At 29.2% G+C, this 14,273-nt stretch overlaps 3 protein-coding genes across 3 annotated transcripts in view; all 3 read right to left on the minus strand.

The window, feature by feature from the left end:
* LOC124956200 overlaps window positions 1-1,364 on the minus strand; it is a 1,631-nt gene extending 267 nt beyond the window's left edge. Inside the window, exons 1-6 of the mRNA XM_047511683.1 lie at window positions 1,333-1,364; window positions 1,153-1,233; window positions 866-1,056; window positions 656-740; window positions 470-569; window positions 1-374 (exon numbers count right to left, since the gene is read on the minus strand). The exon at window positions 1-374 is cut by the window's left edge and continues 267 nt beyond it. Of these exons, the coding sequence (XP_047367639.1) occupies window positions 317-374; window positions 470-569; window positions 656-740; window positions 866-1,056; window positions 1,153-1,204 (486 nt within the window). The 5' untranslated portion in view covers window positions 1,205-1,233; window positions 1,333-1,364 and the 3' untranslated portion in view covers window positions 1-316. The remainder of the gene's footprint in view (window positions 375-469; window positions 570-655; window positions 741-865; window positions 1,057-1,152; window positions 1,234-1,332) is intronic.
* A 1,209-nt stretch (window positions 1,365-2,573) lies between these two features.
* Window positions 2,574-3,569, minus strand: LOC124956218 (SIFamide-related peptide). Its single transcript, XM_047511724.1, has 3 exons — window positions 3,528-3,569; window positions 3,286-3,439; window positions 2,574-2,783 (listed from the first exon to the last, which is right to left on the minus strand). Exons 2-3 carry the CDS (start codon window positions 3,413-3,415, stop codon window positions 2,704-2,706), a joined length of 210 nt encoding a protein of 69 aa, XP_047367680.1. The 5' UTR covers window positions 3,416-3,439; window positions 3,528-3,569; the 3' UTR covers window positions 2,574-2,703.
* A 3,807-nt stretch (window positions 3,570-7,376) lies between these two features.
* On the minus strand, window positions 7,377-9,721 carry LOC124956217. The gene is made up of 2 exons (XM_047511723.1): window positions 9,549-9,721; window positions 7,377-8,393 (listed from the first exon to the last, which is right to left on the minus strand). Exon 2 carries the CDS (start codon window positions 8,391-8,393, stop codon window positions 7,725-7,727), a length of 669 nt encoding a protein of 222 aa, XP_047367679.1. The 5' UTR covers window positions 9,549-9,721; the 3' UTR covers window positions 7,377-7,724.
* Window positions 9,722-14,273: the final 4,552 nt, after the last annotated feature.

The following is a 14,273-nucleotide window of genomic DNA, read 5'->3' on the forward strand; positions in this document are numbered from 1 at the left end:
TAGAATACTATTAAGGACATCATACTATACTATACGATTGAATTACACTTTATATAATTCATTATACATAAGAACTTATACAGTGTGTATAGTTATGTGTATATACGTTATTATTGTCTATTATTGTCTATTATTTTCCCAACACCACAAAGTGTGTATAATAAAAAAAAAAGAGAAAAAAAATACTATGATTAAATAATTTTATCTTCGTTCATCCTTTACGAATAGAAATATATATATATGTATATATATATATATATTTTTTTTTTTTTTTTGAAAAAGAGAATAGATAGTATCTAATTTCGTAATTTTCTAATCAGAATGAAGTCTCCTCGTCAGTCCTTTTCTTTCTCACCCATATTTCATTGGTCATACTATATACATAGATATCGATCATTGAAATAATTATTAATAAAATATTGATCTGTAATATTTTATTATAATTGATAATAAATTATATTAGACTTACTCTTCCAAAGGATCTTTTGAATATCCTGCTAAAGTTCGCCAAAGTTCTTTAGGTCCTTCGATAGCAAGCGGAAAATGTTGCCAGGACCAAGATTCTGCAGCTATTAAAGATTAAATTAATTAATTAATATTTATATATGTGTATATAAATATATGATTGTATTATTAATTAATAATTAACGCTTACGATCGAGTGGTGAATAATCTACACGTCTTTTAATTGGTTTTGCTAAGCTTTCAGAATCTTCGTGGGATTGCCAAGACGTCGAAGACTTTAAAACAAAAGTTTAATGATATAATAATAACTAATAAATACCAAGAAACAAATAATAAATAATACATATATATATATATATATATATGTATGTTTGTATGTGTGACTACTATATATATATACCTTTATATTATCATCGTGTTTTCCTGTGTTTCCATGAATATTTTTCCCAGAATTTAAAAACAAATCATCATATTTATCGCTTCGTCCAACTCGCGGTATGTTTTTAGCAATTTTTAAAAAAAATGCTGGCACTTCGTCAGCCTCCACCGAATATTGCAGGACAGATGATATAACGATTGAGCCGAGAATAACTAAAAAGTAATAATTTTTGTATTTCCGTCATTTCAGTATAATTAAAAGAAAAAAAAAAAAAAAAAAAAAAAAATTTATAATCAACTCAAACGTACCATGAATAAATATTTTTCTTGCCCAATTACATGACAGAGTATCAAACGTCATGTTGAGATAAATAAAAATGATAATATAATCTGTGACGATGAAAAAAATTAATTACAAATTTCATTTTGTACGATCGTACCTGCCATATGTATTTCTCTATGATATGAAAATTTTCTGTATCTACTTACTTGTACCTTCAAATTGTACGATTGTCACGATTCTACTGTGTCGTGTAAGCTACAAAATCCTACGTATTTATACTCGATTAAAAAATCGTATTAAATATTTCGATCATGTTCAAGTTGTAAATCGATTCGATTTAAGTCTCTTGTACCCGTACCGTATTTCGTTAACCGAGAAACTTTCGTCCTTGTAAATCATTGATTGTATTTCATTCTGAAAAAGAAAAAAAGAAGAATCTATGTCAATTTAATTTGCTCAATTATTTAATATCAAATATTTTTAGAATGATCATGTAACCTGCAACGATATGATCATAGATTATTATTATTGAATAATTATAATGATAAAGTTATATCAACTTTCATCATAAAATGAACAAATTAGATATATTATATATACATATATTATTTAAAACATATAGTGAATATTTTTAAAAAGTATTAGTAATTTCTTTAATATTGAACATAAGTGAACTTAATTGATGACACGATAAAAAGTCGAATATTTAATTTCTTTTATTCAATAACCATCATATTGATTGTTTCGTACATTATTTAGATATTTTATAAATAATTAAGATCAAAAGTAAAGACCAAAGTAAGTCAATATTTTTTCTATCGAAATGAGTACACCAAAATCAATAGCCCTTATCGTGGCAGGTGAATGATACGTGCTATCAATATGAAATCACACGATCTGCATACATTATGTTATCGAATTTCAATGATCTTATTCCTTTAATTATTTTTATTAACATAAATAAAAATCATTAATTTTAATCTCATTACATAACTCATATGTATGTATATCGATTAAATGAAAAATTGAAAAAAATTTTTCCTTTTAATATTCTTTTTTTTTTTTTTTAATTTATTCCATCACCGACAATGCATTTTTCAATGATTTACAAAACATGAATTTTATAATTATATACTTAAGTATATATAAATTTGTACGATTATTATCTCTAAGTATTAAATAAAAAAGAAATGTTTCAGGCGAATATCGTGTGATGTCAAAATGAAGGATAGGTGGAGTAGCATCAGGCAAATTGTAGCGATAATTATTTTACTTGGGATGAATTTAAAGAGCCTAATAAAAGTCATTTTAATTTTTGTCAAATAGAATCCTATATTATTTATTAGACATTCTTATAACTGTATCATCACCCTGTATTCAACTGATAAGATTATAATATGAAAATAATAAAATGAATGAAGTATTAGAGAAAGATTAAACGTTGTAATGTTTTTATAAGATGATTACATTTATTAAAATTTGACAAAGAAGATAATACTGATTATAATAAGCGGTCGTATCGTTGCAAGTTGCATTGGATTATTGATTATTGATTATTGATTATTGATTTGAGATGTTTATCTAGATAACCAGGCGTTGCAAGCTTCGCTAGCGATTTCGCACATGGCGGAGAGTGCTCGGTTGGCTACTTCGGCATCTGCAATAATTCAAATAAAATATTCATCAGAGATCTTATTAATATTATTTATCTATGATTATTTTTTTCACAGAATGGATCAAAAGTTCTTAAACGATTTAAACAATCAATTATTATTTTTCAATGTTATCACTTTTTCTGTTCTACGAGTTTGGCTTGGAGTTTTGCAATTTGAAGAAAAAATAAATAATCACCTAGAAACTTTTGATCTCTACGTCCTGCAGTAATATTACAATAAAATTATTATAATATATATATATATATATGTGTGTGTGTGTATATACAAACACCTATCGCACACACATTCAAATTTTTATTATTAAAATTTAATATTTAATAATTAGTAATAGTAAATGTTTTTGTTTGTGAGTAGTTCATTTTCTATTTGTTTCTCTTCTTTCTTTTTGAATGTATGATTGAAAAAAGAAAAAAAAATACGATTAGATACATCGGATATTTTTTAAATAATTTTTTGAACAATCGTTTGAACATTGAAATTTACCAGATTCGGAGTTGGATCGTTTGCCGAAAATGCTGCCATTGAATGGAGGTTTCTTGTATCCAGCCTCGACGATAAGGCCAAGGATGGCAACAACGAGGAAGATGGTAAGAGCAAAACGGACGGAAACCATTTTGGATGAGGGGATTTTTTAGAGCTAATCCATTAGAAAAAGGAAAAAGAAAATAGGTAAGTTTGTTAACAATACAAATAAAATAAATAAAATATTAAATATTATATCTTACTTGTTGAAGGAAGCTGTTGATTCTTCTACGAAAGTCGAACAGTGAATGTTGTGAATCTAAGAAAAGCTCTGAGCTTTTATACTCTCAAGAAGAGTACTGAAGATAAATCTCTCTATCAAACGCAGACGAGGGACATTATATGCAAGAGAACGTTTCCAATGAGATTTTCTTTAACTAAAACGAGTATCGTGCCATTGAGACATATCAAAATGATCAATGACAATGTTATATATCGGACATAGTTAGAAAGGAATATGGCAATTTCATTTTAAGTATGGAGAAATGAGGAATAAAGATTCAAAGCCGGTCACTGACATTCAGAGAAATGAGTTTGACTTTCGTATAAAATCTATATACAACTTCTCTTATATACTTCTTTTTTACTTACAAAAAATTCGTATTAATATTATAAATATAAATATATTTATAAATATGTTTTAATAAATACCTGAAGATGGTTGTTGTTGCTCTAAGAAAGAGGTGAGAAACTGAACTGATACTTTCCTTCGAGTAGTCTCGGCTTTTATAAGAATCTGTAAAATACCATAGGGAAAGGCTAATAATAAGCTGACAAAATTGCATTACAAGTTATCAGAAACTTAATGCAATTTTGACTGCTCGTGATTGATTTTTACCTCATGGGAAATAAATTTTCTTATTGTTGATAAAAGATGATACAGCGACAAAGTATATGGTTGTTTTTATTTTAATTACTGACTGAAACATATATTGTCATTATTTTATGTAAAATAAAATTGTTTAAATATTTGAATGAAATCCCTTATTCACGATAATTTATGTCGAAAAATTCTAGAACATCGTTCCTTAGAACGTAGATTCCTGACATAATTGATGGAATGATCAAGTATGTATACCGAGATCCATTTAAAAAATTTAAATATATATATATATATATATATATATATATATATACCCATAAAATGTTCACAAATATTGATAATTAAATATTATCCATGTTTTTTAATGTATTATTTAACCCACGGTAAAAAACAAGAATACCATATGAGTTACATTTATTAGCTGCCAATAAAATAAATTTTTTTTTTAAGAAAAACCTTTTGTTGGTAATAAAATCAAAGGAAAATGTCATAAACAGCAGTCGATAAAATCGTTTGCGTCGTTACTCGATTATATAAAAGCAGAATTCTGCTATTATCGATTGCGTCTACCAATCGATAAAATAGGACTCTACTACTAATGAAAGAGTATTATAAGTCGATAAAATAGGACTCTACTATTAACGAGAATATTATAAGTCGATAAAATAGGACTCTACTATTAACGAGAGTATTACAAGTCCATAAAACAGTACTATTTATTGATTATTTCCATTCGGTCAATAAAGTAGTGATTTATTACCTCTTCAATCGATAACACGGATTCCTACTGTTATCTACCAATAGTACAACATTCTACTATAATAGAAAATACTTTTACCTTCAACATGATCGATAAACTATGCAAATCTAATTGGAAATTGTCACATGATATTAATAATTATCTTGATTATCTTATTTTATCTTATATTTTTCAAAATGATTAATAATTTTCTTTAATATGATAATCTTTGTAATTAAATGACTTATATATAGAGTATGCTGATATGATTGTTCAATTAGCTATGATGTAGATCTATCGATCATGATATTATTATGGGTTTTAAGTTTTAGCATATAATTGATTCTTTTATTTGTTCTATTCTATACAATATAACATAAAAAAATAAATAAATTATTTTCAAGCAGAAATTATTATCGTTTACTCATGAATTTATTTATACCATTAATTTTATCATTAAATTTGTAATTAAAGCTAAAGTTATTTAATATATTAGATATCACGTATTAATATTACAATATGATTATAAATTTTAATATATATATATATAATATTTCCTAAATATAATTTGGTACCCCGTTTTATCTCCTTTTCGAATCTTTTTTGTTTGTTTTTTTTTTTTTTTTATTAATAATAGAATGTATGAATATTTACATATTTCGCTTAAAGATATAATAGCCCAAATAATGAATTATTGGATCTCTACCTTCGGTCTATTTCTAACAATCGCATCGTGATCAGTAAAACAAATGATAAAAAAATTAAACTTCAAATAATCACCTGATGAGAAATTTCTGTTACATGAATTAATAAAATAATTTTTAAACATTTGTTATGTAAATAATATCTACAAGTAATATAATGTTAACTATATAAGGAAAAAAAAAAAGAGGAAAAAATACTTTTGCAATTGTTCCTACAAAGTCATTACTCTTTTTTATAATTATTATTAAAAAAAAAAAAAAAAAAAAAAAAGAAAGAAAGAAAACTATACGCACAGATGTATTACAAAAATTTGCGATCGTCAAAAATACGAAGATGTTACCGTTACATCGTATATAGGCATTCTAAAATCTACGTCTTATTGTCGCGTCACAACTTCTTTTTTAACGGCGCAAGATTAATTAACATATTACTGTACAATTTTCTTACATATCTCACGTATATGGATTATTTTTTGCATTAGAGAGAAAGAGAAAGAATGAGAAGGAGTGATAGAGAGAAAGAGAGAAAGAGAGAGAGAGAAGGTAGGATAGGTAGATAAATAGATAGAGAGAGAATACACAAAAGGATTCATTTTCTTCGCAGGGGAAGAAAATACGAAGACAATTTTTTTTTCCCTTATCATTATCAACGATAACATGTATTAGGTGGATGAATTAGCCTCTACGCTTATTAAGAATCGACTTAATTAATTAATCGCAAATGAATTTGTTTAATTGGAAGACTTTGATTTTGTTATTATATCGTTTTTCTAAATTTTAATCTTAAAACTATATACACTATATTAGACGTTTTATTATATTATGTTATCTGATTAAAAATAGTCGAAATGTATTTCGTGTAAAATCTAAAAACGACATTATACGATAATAATTATTATTAAACAATTTTATCGCGCGAGAAAATGTAACTTTACGTTTGCCGTGTTACTAAACTCGCGTATTACATAAATATCATTTATTGCATAATACACACATCTCACACCAGAGTCGTGTTCACACGCCGGAAATTTCATATGCGAAAATTTTATTTGATATCGTCAAAAAAAAAAAAAAAAAAAAAAAGAGGAAAAAGAAAAAGAAAAAGAAAAGAAAGGAAAGGAAACAAACAAATTTCAATTAACCGTGTACTTTTGCACGCATTGACTTTTCTTCTGTCTTTCTTTTCTTCCCTATTTTTCTTCCTTTTTTTACATTTTCTTCATCGTGTGAACTCGACCCAGCGATCTTAACATTCTTATCGATCTAAAGTGCGATTAAATAATAAGCGATATATGGATGTAAATATAAGTAAAAATCTTTTTTACACCATCACTTTAGATACTTATAAAATTCAAGTTACTATATATATCGAAAATTTTCTATCTTATTTTAAATATATATATATATATATATATATATATATATATATATATATATATATATATATATATTAATAAAAGCTCAAATGATAGAATAAATGATGTATGTATGAACGACGATCTTCGAAATATATTGTACAATTCGAACATTCATTCTTATATCGAAAAATAGAAAGAGAGAGAGAGAGAGAGAGAGAGAAAAGAAAAAACCAAAAAAAAAAATGAAAAGGAAAAGAAAAAAAAAATAGAACAAGACAAGATATTTTAAAGGAGAGAAAAAAGAAAAAATTATTTGTATATCTTTAAAAAGTTATACATCATTTGTTTAATTATAATTAATTAATTAATAAACCTACATACAGCATATATATATATATATATATATATATATATATATATATATATATATATGAATATATATAGAGGAACAATGTTCTCAATTAATATTCTAATGGGGTCACGTATGATCGAACATGACTGACCTAGACACGCCTATATATATTATCTAGGAGATATGTAAATTCGTCTGGCTCTCGATTAGGCAAAATAGAAACTTGCCGTGTTCTTTAGCTGTCATTTATCGAAAATAATAGAAAAAAAAAAAAAAAAACAAAAAAACAAAAAAACAAAGAAGTATACATCGTCATCGTCGTCGTCAGCGTTGCTTCTTCTACGAAAGGGAAAGAAGGAAAAAAGGAAACAAAGGACAGGGAAAAGAGGAGGAAGAAAAAAAAAGTAAAAAGAAAACAACAATTTCAAGGAATGATGTCACAATTGCAGGCACTTCCTCCATGGCCGATGTTGCACTGAGCCATGCACCACATATCCCAGTCGATCTCGTCTGATGTTGAAGGATTAGGTGCACTGCTTGCTTGTTGATTATTATTAACGTCCATGATACGGGGAACGAAATTTTCGTCCTTGATTATATCTCTTCCGTTTATCATCATCCTCATCTTCGTCATCATCAGTCGCTGTACTTCTTGTCTTTGTCCTTCTTGTTTTTGTATTTGTTGTCGTTGTTTTTGTTGTTGTTGTGATTGTTGAAATTTGTCGTAAAGTTTGGTTGAAATTCGTAACCGATCTATATTCTCTTCCTTTCGATTGTTCAACGACAAAGAAGGATAAATCTTTCGGCAATCGCATCGTTCTCGATCTCGAAGATATTGAAAAAGATTACGACAATAATGTCTCCTCTCAACTGATGCAAGACAAAGCCTGTTTAAGAGGTCGTCCACTTCACGGCCACGACGGCCTTCCTCGACTAACTGAGAAGTAACGTGGACCTCGTCCTCGTTCACCGAGAGGTTCTCCGCGCGGCATAAAACTACGCATGCGTTATTGAAAATATAAGTCCTTGCCGGGACGATCCTGGCGTGGCCGAAGAGCATCGCCAGCAACACCCACCAGGCCAGAGGCGTCATCTGAAAGTGATGGCTAATCAATATCAAAAGTGGACTTCCTCCCTTCCTCCCTCCTTACCACCCAACCACCCATCCACCTACCCACCCTTCTACTCCTAACACTAAGCTCCCCCACCTTCACCTCCTCCCTCTCTACCTAGCGACACCCTCCTATCCACTTTTTTCTACTATCTCTTTTTCTTTTGGAGAACGAAGAAGAAGCATTTCCTCGTTTCTAACCAGAAACCGTAAACTTCTTAAATCAAATAGATTTTCTTATATATAATATCGACATTGTTACCCGTCGATTTGATTTTAGTATGGCCAATGAATAATATCGATAACAGATCATATCTTTTTTGATCTCTCTCTCTCTCTCTTTTTCTCATCTGCCAAAGAAATTTTCTTTGTTTCTTATTAATGATAACGATTCGCATTTTTACATAATTAGATCATCAATAAGTGAGACTGTATGTGCGATTAAATCGTCTGCTTTTCTTTTTCTCTCCTCTTTCTTTTTGTTTTTTTTTTTGTTTTTTGTTTTTTTATCAACTCGAGAAAAAAATTATCGCGTAATTCTGAGATCAAAAGTCATTACGTTTGATTGTCTAATATAATTACAAAAAAAAAAAGAAAAAAATCATTTATTTTATTAATCAAACCAATGAATGAAAATTTGTCTGTATAAATTTACAGAAATTTATAATCATTATATATAATCGTTTACGTATTATTAGATAACAAAATGATCGAAAGAAAAATTAATTCTAATTTTGATTAGACCATTGAATGACACCAAGTCGGATGATTTCCATTGATTGGATCTAATGAAGAGGTACATAAATATGATGAATAATTTCATTCACGTAAATTATCTATTATACGTATCTACTACTATCGAGATAATTCCAAGTTTCTAATACTCGAAGCATGAAATAACTATGATGAGAGAAATCTGACATACCTAACTGTTACGTGACATACCAACTAATACGAATACCATTGATAATATTTGTTATAGATGAAATATGTTAGAATGTCCTCGATCAGATGTTACTCGCATTCGATCAATATATCCAATTATAATAAATCTTAATAAGTCTAATATCGTATAAAAAAAAAAAAAAAAAAAAGAAAAAAGAAAAGAAATAAAATCATTTCGCGTTCGAATCTTACCTGATTGATTTTTTCTTTTTTCTTTTCTTTACACCCAAAAGAAAATAAATAAATAAATATATTAACGAAAAAAAAAAGAAGATATTAACGAAAATGATCCCACGAGTTAGAAACTTAAAGAACGTAATTATCAGGACAAAAACTTTTAACAGACTGAATGATCGTGAATAAGTGTACGACGTATTGATACTAGATAGGTCGGTAAAAATCTTCGATTACATATAATACGTCGATACGATGATCAATGATAAATGATAACGCGCATTCATACACGTATCGTATCAACGTGCTTTGTGTATTGTTTGCAAAACATTACTTTCACAAATATCTTTTACAAAAGAACTTCGTTTGATTCCATATGGATTAATATCAAATTCATATATACATTATACCATAGCTAAAGATATGCATCGAAGTATTTTGTACGTATATTAAAATTATTACAAATTTTTAATAATTACGATAGGTATTAAAATTGTATTCGATCGTATCGATAAGTCCGGATATCTTGTTTAGACAACAAAAAAAAAATATATATATATATATATAAACAAAAATAATCCAGTGCGTTAAATGTAAAATTTAATGTTTCCTCAATTCAAACGTAATTCATTAAACAAAAAGATAAAAAGAATACAATTCGATAAGCTACATATATATCGTTCCTACGTAATACAAGAAGTTAGTTTATATATCGGGTTAAGGGACTGTGTGAAAGATTACAAAAAAAAAAAAAAGAAAAAAAAAAATGAAAAGAAAAAAAAAACGAAAAATAAAACAAGATAGAAAGATAACATAGAGATAACAAAACTAATAGGTACCTCTCCTCTTCTTTTATTCTGACGTAATATAATCTTCGATATAATCTTAACTTCGTTGAAACTCTTTTCTTCCTTGAATCAATCAAATTAATTTTATTAATTAGCCATCGAAGTAGATCACGATTTCTATCACGAAGTAGATCAATATTATCTATCTCTCTATCTATCTTCATATTTTTGCTTTTCTTTTTTTTAGGGTGAACGGTGAAGGGACAGGGAGAGGGGAGAAAAAGGAAGAAAAAAATAATCGTCGATAATTCTTATCAAAATTCCAACGAATCGTATATGTAATTATCTCAGTTAATTTTTTTTTCCTTTTCTCTCTCTCTCTCTCTCTCTCTCTCTCTCTTAAAAAATTTTTTTTCTTTCTGCACATAACGCAACAAAGATATATTACGGAGTAAAGCAATCAATTACAACCCCGTACAAAGTACACAATATAGATCTTATCAAGGAGATCTAGAGCATGCACTTTGCTCGACCTCGATCGTATGTATACTATTTTCAGTAAATCTACTAATTTCGCGTTGCAACTCGTGAAATATTTCACGAGTGTAACAAGGTCGTTTCAAAAGTTCTTAGAATTAATCTTACAAAGGTAAGTTTTTTTTTTTTTTTCATTTTCCTTTTACTTAAGATAATGTAATTTTTACAATCTGAAAAAAATAAATTAAACATAAAGAAAGTTTCGAAAAAGTCTAATCGATTTTTACAATGACCTATTGGAATTTCACGAATTGTATTTTTTTATTCTCTCTCTCTCTCTCTCTCTCTCTCTCTCCCTCTTTCTCTACTTTTTATTATTTTTTTCTTTTGTTTTCTTTTACTTTAATTTTATTTTTCCTATAGGATTCACGATAATGGAGAATGGAAATTCAGAACAGATGCCGCCGGTGAATTCTTTCCACGATGAGCCCTTGGGAAGTGTTGGCTCGATTTAAACTTTCGACGAGAAGATGCGAGAAAGAGATAGAGCTATATATATATAGAAAGATAGATAGATAGATAGAGAGAGAGAGAGAGAGAAAGAGAGAGACGAAAAGAGGAGGCAAAAATCTCTCTCTCTCTCTCTCTTTCTCTCTGTTTTTCTCGTACACTTCCTTCAAAGAAAGTAGAAAAACTGTAGGCGAGTATACGATCGATCTAACGTCTGTGGTTGCATTAAATCCTCCCGACCTACTACCCTCTTCCTCCCCTTAGCTACCATCCACGCAGAAACGACCCCTTCATCGACTCTTTCCACCCTTCTATTCTTCTCCATCCTTGTCTTTTTATTCTTCTTTTTTTTTCTTTCCTTCTCTTCTCTTTTCTTTTCTTTTTGTTTCTTTTCTTTTACTTTTTCTTATGTCACATATATAATGACACAAACTATGTTTCATATCCGAGTTTTGTTAGTTCGCTTTTGGAATTTTTTAATAATACCTTTTAAGAATTTGTGTCATCGATTTTTAAGAATGCATTACAATTCATTCTTCTATTTAATTCGTTGGTATTTTTTAATATTTTTTAATAAACTATATCTCTGTCTCTTTTGTTCATCTCATCAATGAATAATTATTACATGATTTATTTCAATTATCATTTCGACGTTGAAATTTTTTTGATAATATTTTTTAATAAAAATTAAATTCTATAATATTAGATTTGATATTACTATTAACCAAACAAAAGGATTTTCAATGAAATAGAAAAAATATCATCATCGTTTATTTAAATAATTAATTATATAAAAATTCTATATATAAATTATTGGCTCTGACGAATGCATAGTAATCATATATATACAAAGGAACTCATTTGTTTCTAGGAAATAACAATCTGAATACTTTTAAAAGCTTTATACAATAAATCATTGTCCCGATATGAAATTCTCCAAGCCAACGTTGTTAAATCATAATTATTAAACGTGCACAACTTATAAGGAAACTAAAATAAATTACTGTCTCATGATAATATTCAGTATTAACTATTAATCTTGCAACAACACATAAAGAATGATAATTATCGAGCAACCCGATAAGATTATATTCAAAAAAATAAATTTCATTTAAAGGATTCAAATAACAAATTATCTGAATTCGATCGAATCGAATAATTTTTTAACTGAATGAAATAAATCGTTGTAGACGCTTTGATGAAACAATTGTCACAGGATACGACTAGGAACTATTCGAAAGTTTAACTTAAAAAGGAATACATCGAAAAACACATCTCTCGAGTGTCAATCCCCTCTGTTATGTCATGTTAACATTCGAATGTGACAGTAACGATGAGGAGTAACGCTTTAACACAAGAAAATACAATGAAACAGGATCGGAGTTACGTCGTCGTCCTTAACGTAGGCAATGAATCCTACGAGATACTGAACGCATATACGTGCGCGTACGCACACACACACTTATCCTATGATTATATATGTGTGTGTATCTAGACAAGTATATTGCAACATAGAGAAAATAATGTGAGTTACGTGAGACAAAGGGTATATCGACCTCAGTGGTGGTACATCTACGTGAACATTTACACAGGTCGAAAGTATAATAGTTTACGACATTCCCTCCCCCCCTCCCCACCTAGCCCTCCTCCACTCCTTCTTCTCTTCTTCCTCTATCTCTTTCTTCTCCGCCACCACCTTCGTCTCTTCCTCTTTACAACGAAGGACGGAGTCAAGGTATTGATTAAATTCACCAGACGGCCATTTTGGCTCGCTACACGATTGGTTGTCGTCCATTTTGTCCTTCCTGTCTCTCTCTCTCTCTCTCTCTCTCTCTCTCTCTCTATGTCTCTTTCTCTTTCTCTTTCTCTTTCTCTTTCTCTTTCTCTTCCTCCTACTCTATTTCCTCCTACTCATCCCTCCTATTTTACCAAGCTCAAGAGAGAATACTAAAGCGCAGGCGTCGTGATATTTACTAGCGAAGAAATCGGAACGGTCAGCAGCAATTGGATTTTCCCAGCATCTACCTACGTTCATTTAATGTCGAACACAATAATTTTTTTCTTTGCTCTCTCTTTCTCTCTCTCTCTCTCTCTCCTTATCACCTTCTTCAATCCACCTACCCTTCCTCCCAATTGTTCCCCCCCCCCCATTTCTTATATATTTTCTACTCGACTTACCTACTTGATAAACCTTCCGAACTAGACTACCCCATTTTCCGATCGTAAATATACGTACACCCTTAATCTTTCCACGAAATATGAATAAAAAAAAAATATATATATATATATATGTATATGTATATATAATTGTTCTTAATTACTTTGAATGATCAATTAACGAACGATCATTGAATCGAATTCGAAAGCAGAGAGAGAAAGAGAGAAAGAAAGAAAGAAAGAAAAAAAAATAAATAAAGAATGACAATAATTAATAAGAAAAAAAAAATAAAAGATAGAAGAAAGAGTATATATATGAAACCCTGGTAGTTGATAATACATCTTGGTAAGAAAAAAATAAAAAAGAAAGCAAATAAGAAAAAAAAAAAAAAGAAAATAAGAGAAAAAGAGAAGAGAAAAATCAAAGGACAATTTTTGAGGAAGAAAAAGAAAGGATTGAACGTAGGCAATATACATATATACTAAACGTCTATATATATATTATATATATATGTGTATGTATTCCTGTATTTGTCTGCGTGTATTTGCGCGCGCGCGTGTGTGTGTGTGTGTGTGTGTGTATGCATAATGTGTCATGACGTCAGAGAATGACATTGGATTGGCCGAATATGAACACGCCTGTAGGAACCGCCCCCGCATACGTCGCATTCGAATCCACCCCTTAAGCGTCTCTCTGCTTAAGTACGAGGGTGGTTGTGGAAGCCACGCCCACGTAAAAACAACCCCCTCTTGGTCTTTGCTATGCCCACGCTCGTGCGTCGGTCGTACTCGAAGGAGGAAACTGGGTCAG

The sequence above is a fragment of the Vespa velutina genome, chromosome 21, assembly GCF_912470025.1.
Source record: "Vespa velutina chromosome 21, iVesVel2.1, whole genome shotgun sequence".
Lineage (NCBI taxonomy): Eukaryota > Metazoa > Arthropoda > Insecta > Hymenoptera > Vespidae > Vespa > Vespa velutina.

Coding starts and splice junctions, on each gene's coding strand:
- LOC124956218 (XM_047511724.1), bottom strand. CDS start 3,415: ATGGTTTCCGTCCGTTTTGCTCTTACCATCTTCCTCGTTGTTGCCATC. Junction 2,784..3,285: donor ACGATCCAACTCCGAATCTG/GTAAATTTCAAT, acceptor GAATTATTGCAG/ATGCCGAAGTAGCCAACCGA.
- LOC124956217 (XM_047511723.1), bottom strand. CDS start 8,393: ATGACGCCTCTGGCCTGGTGGGTGTTGCTGGCGATGCTCTTCGGCCAC.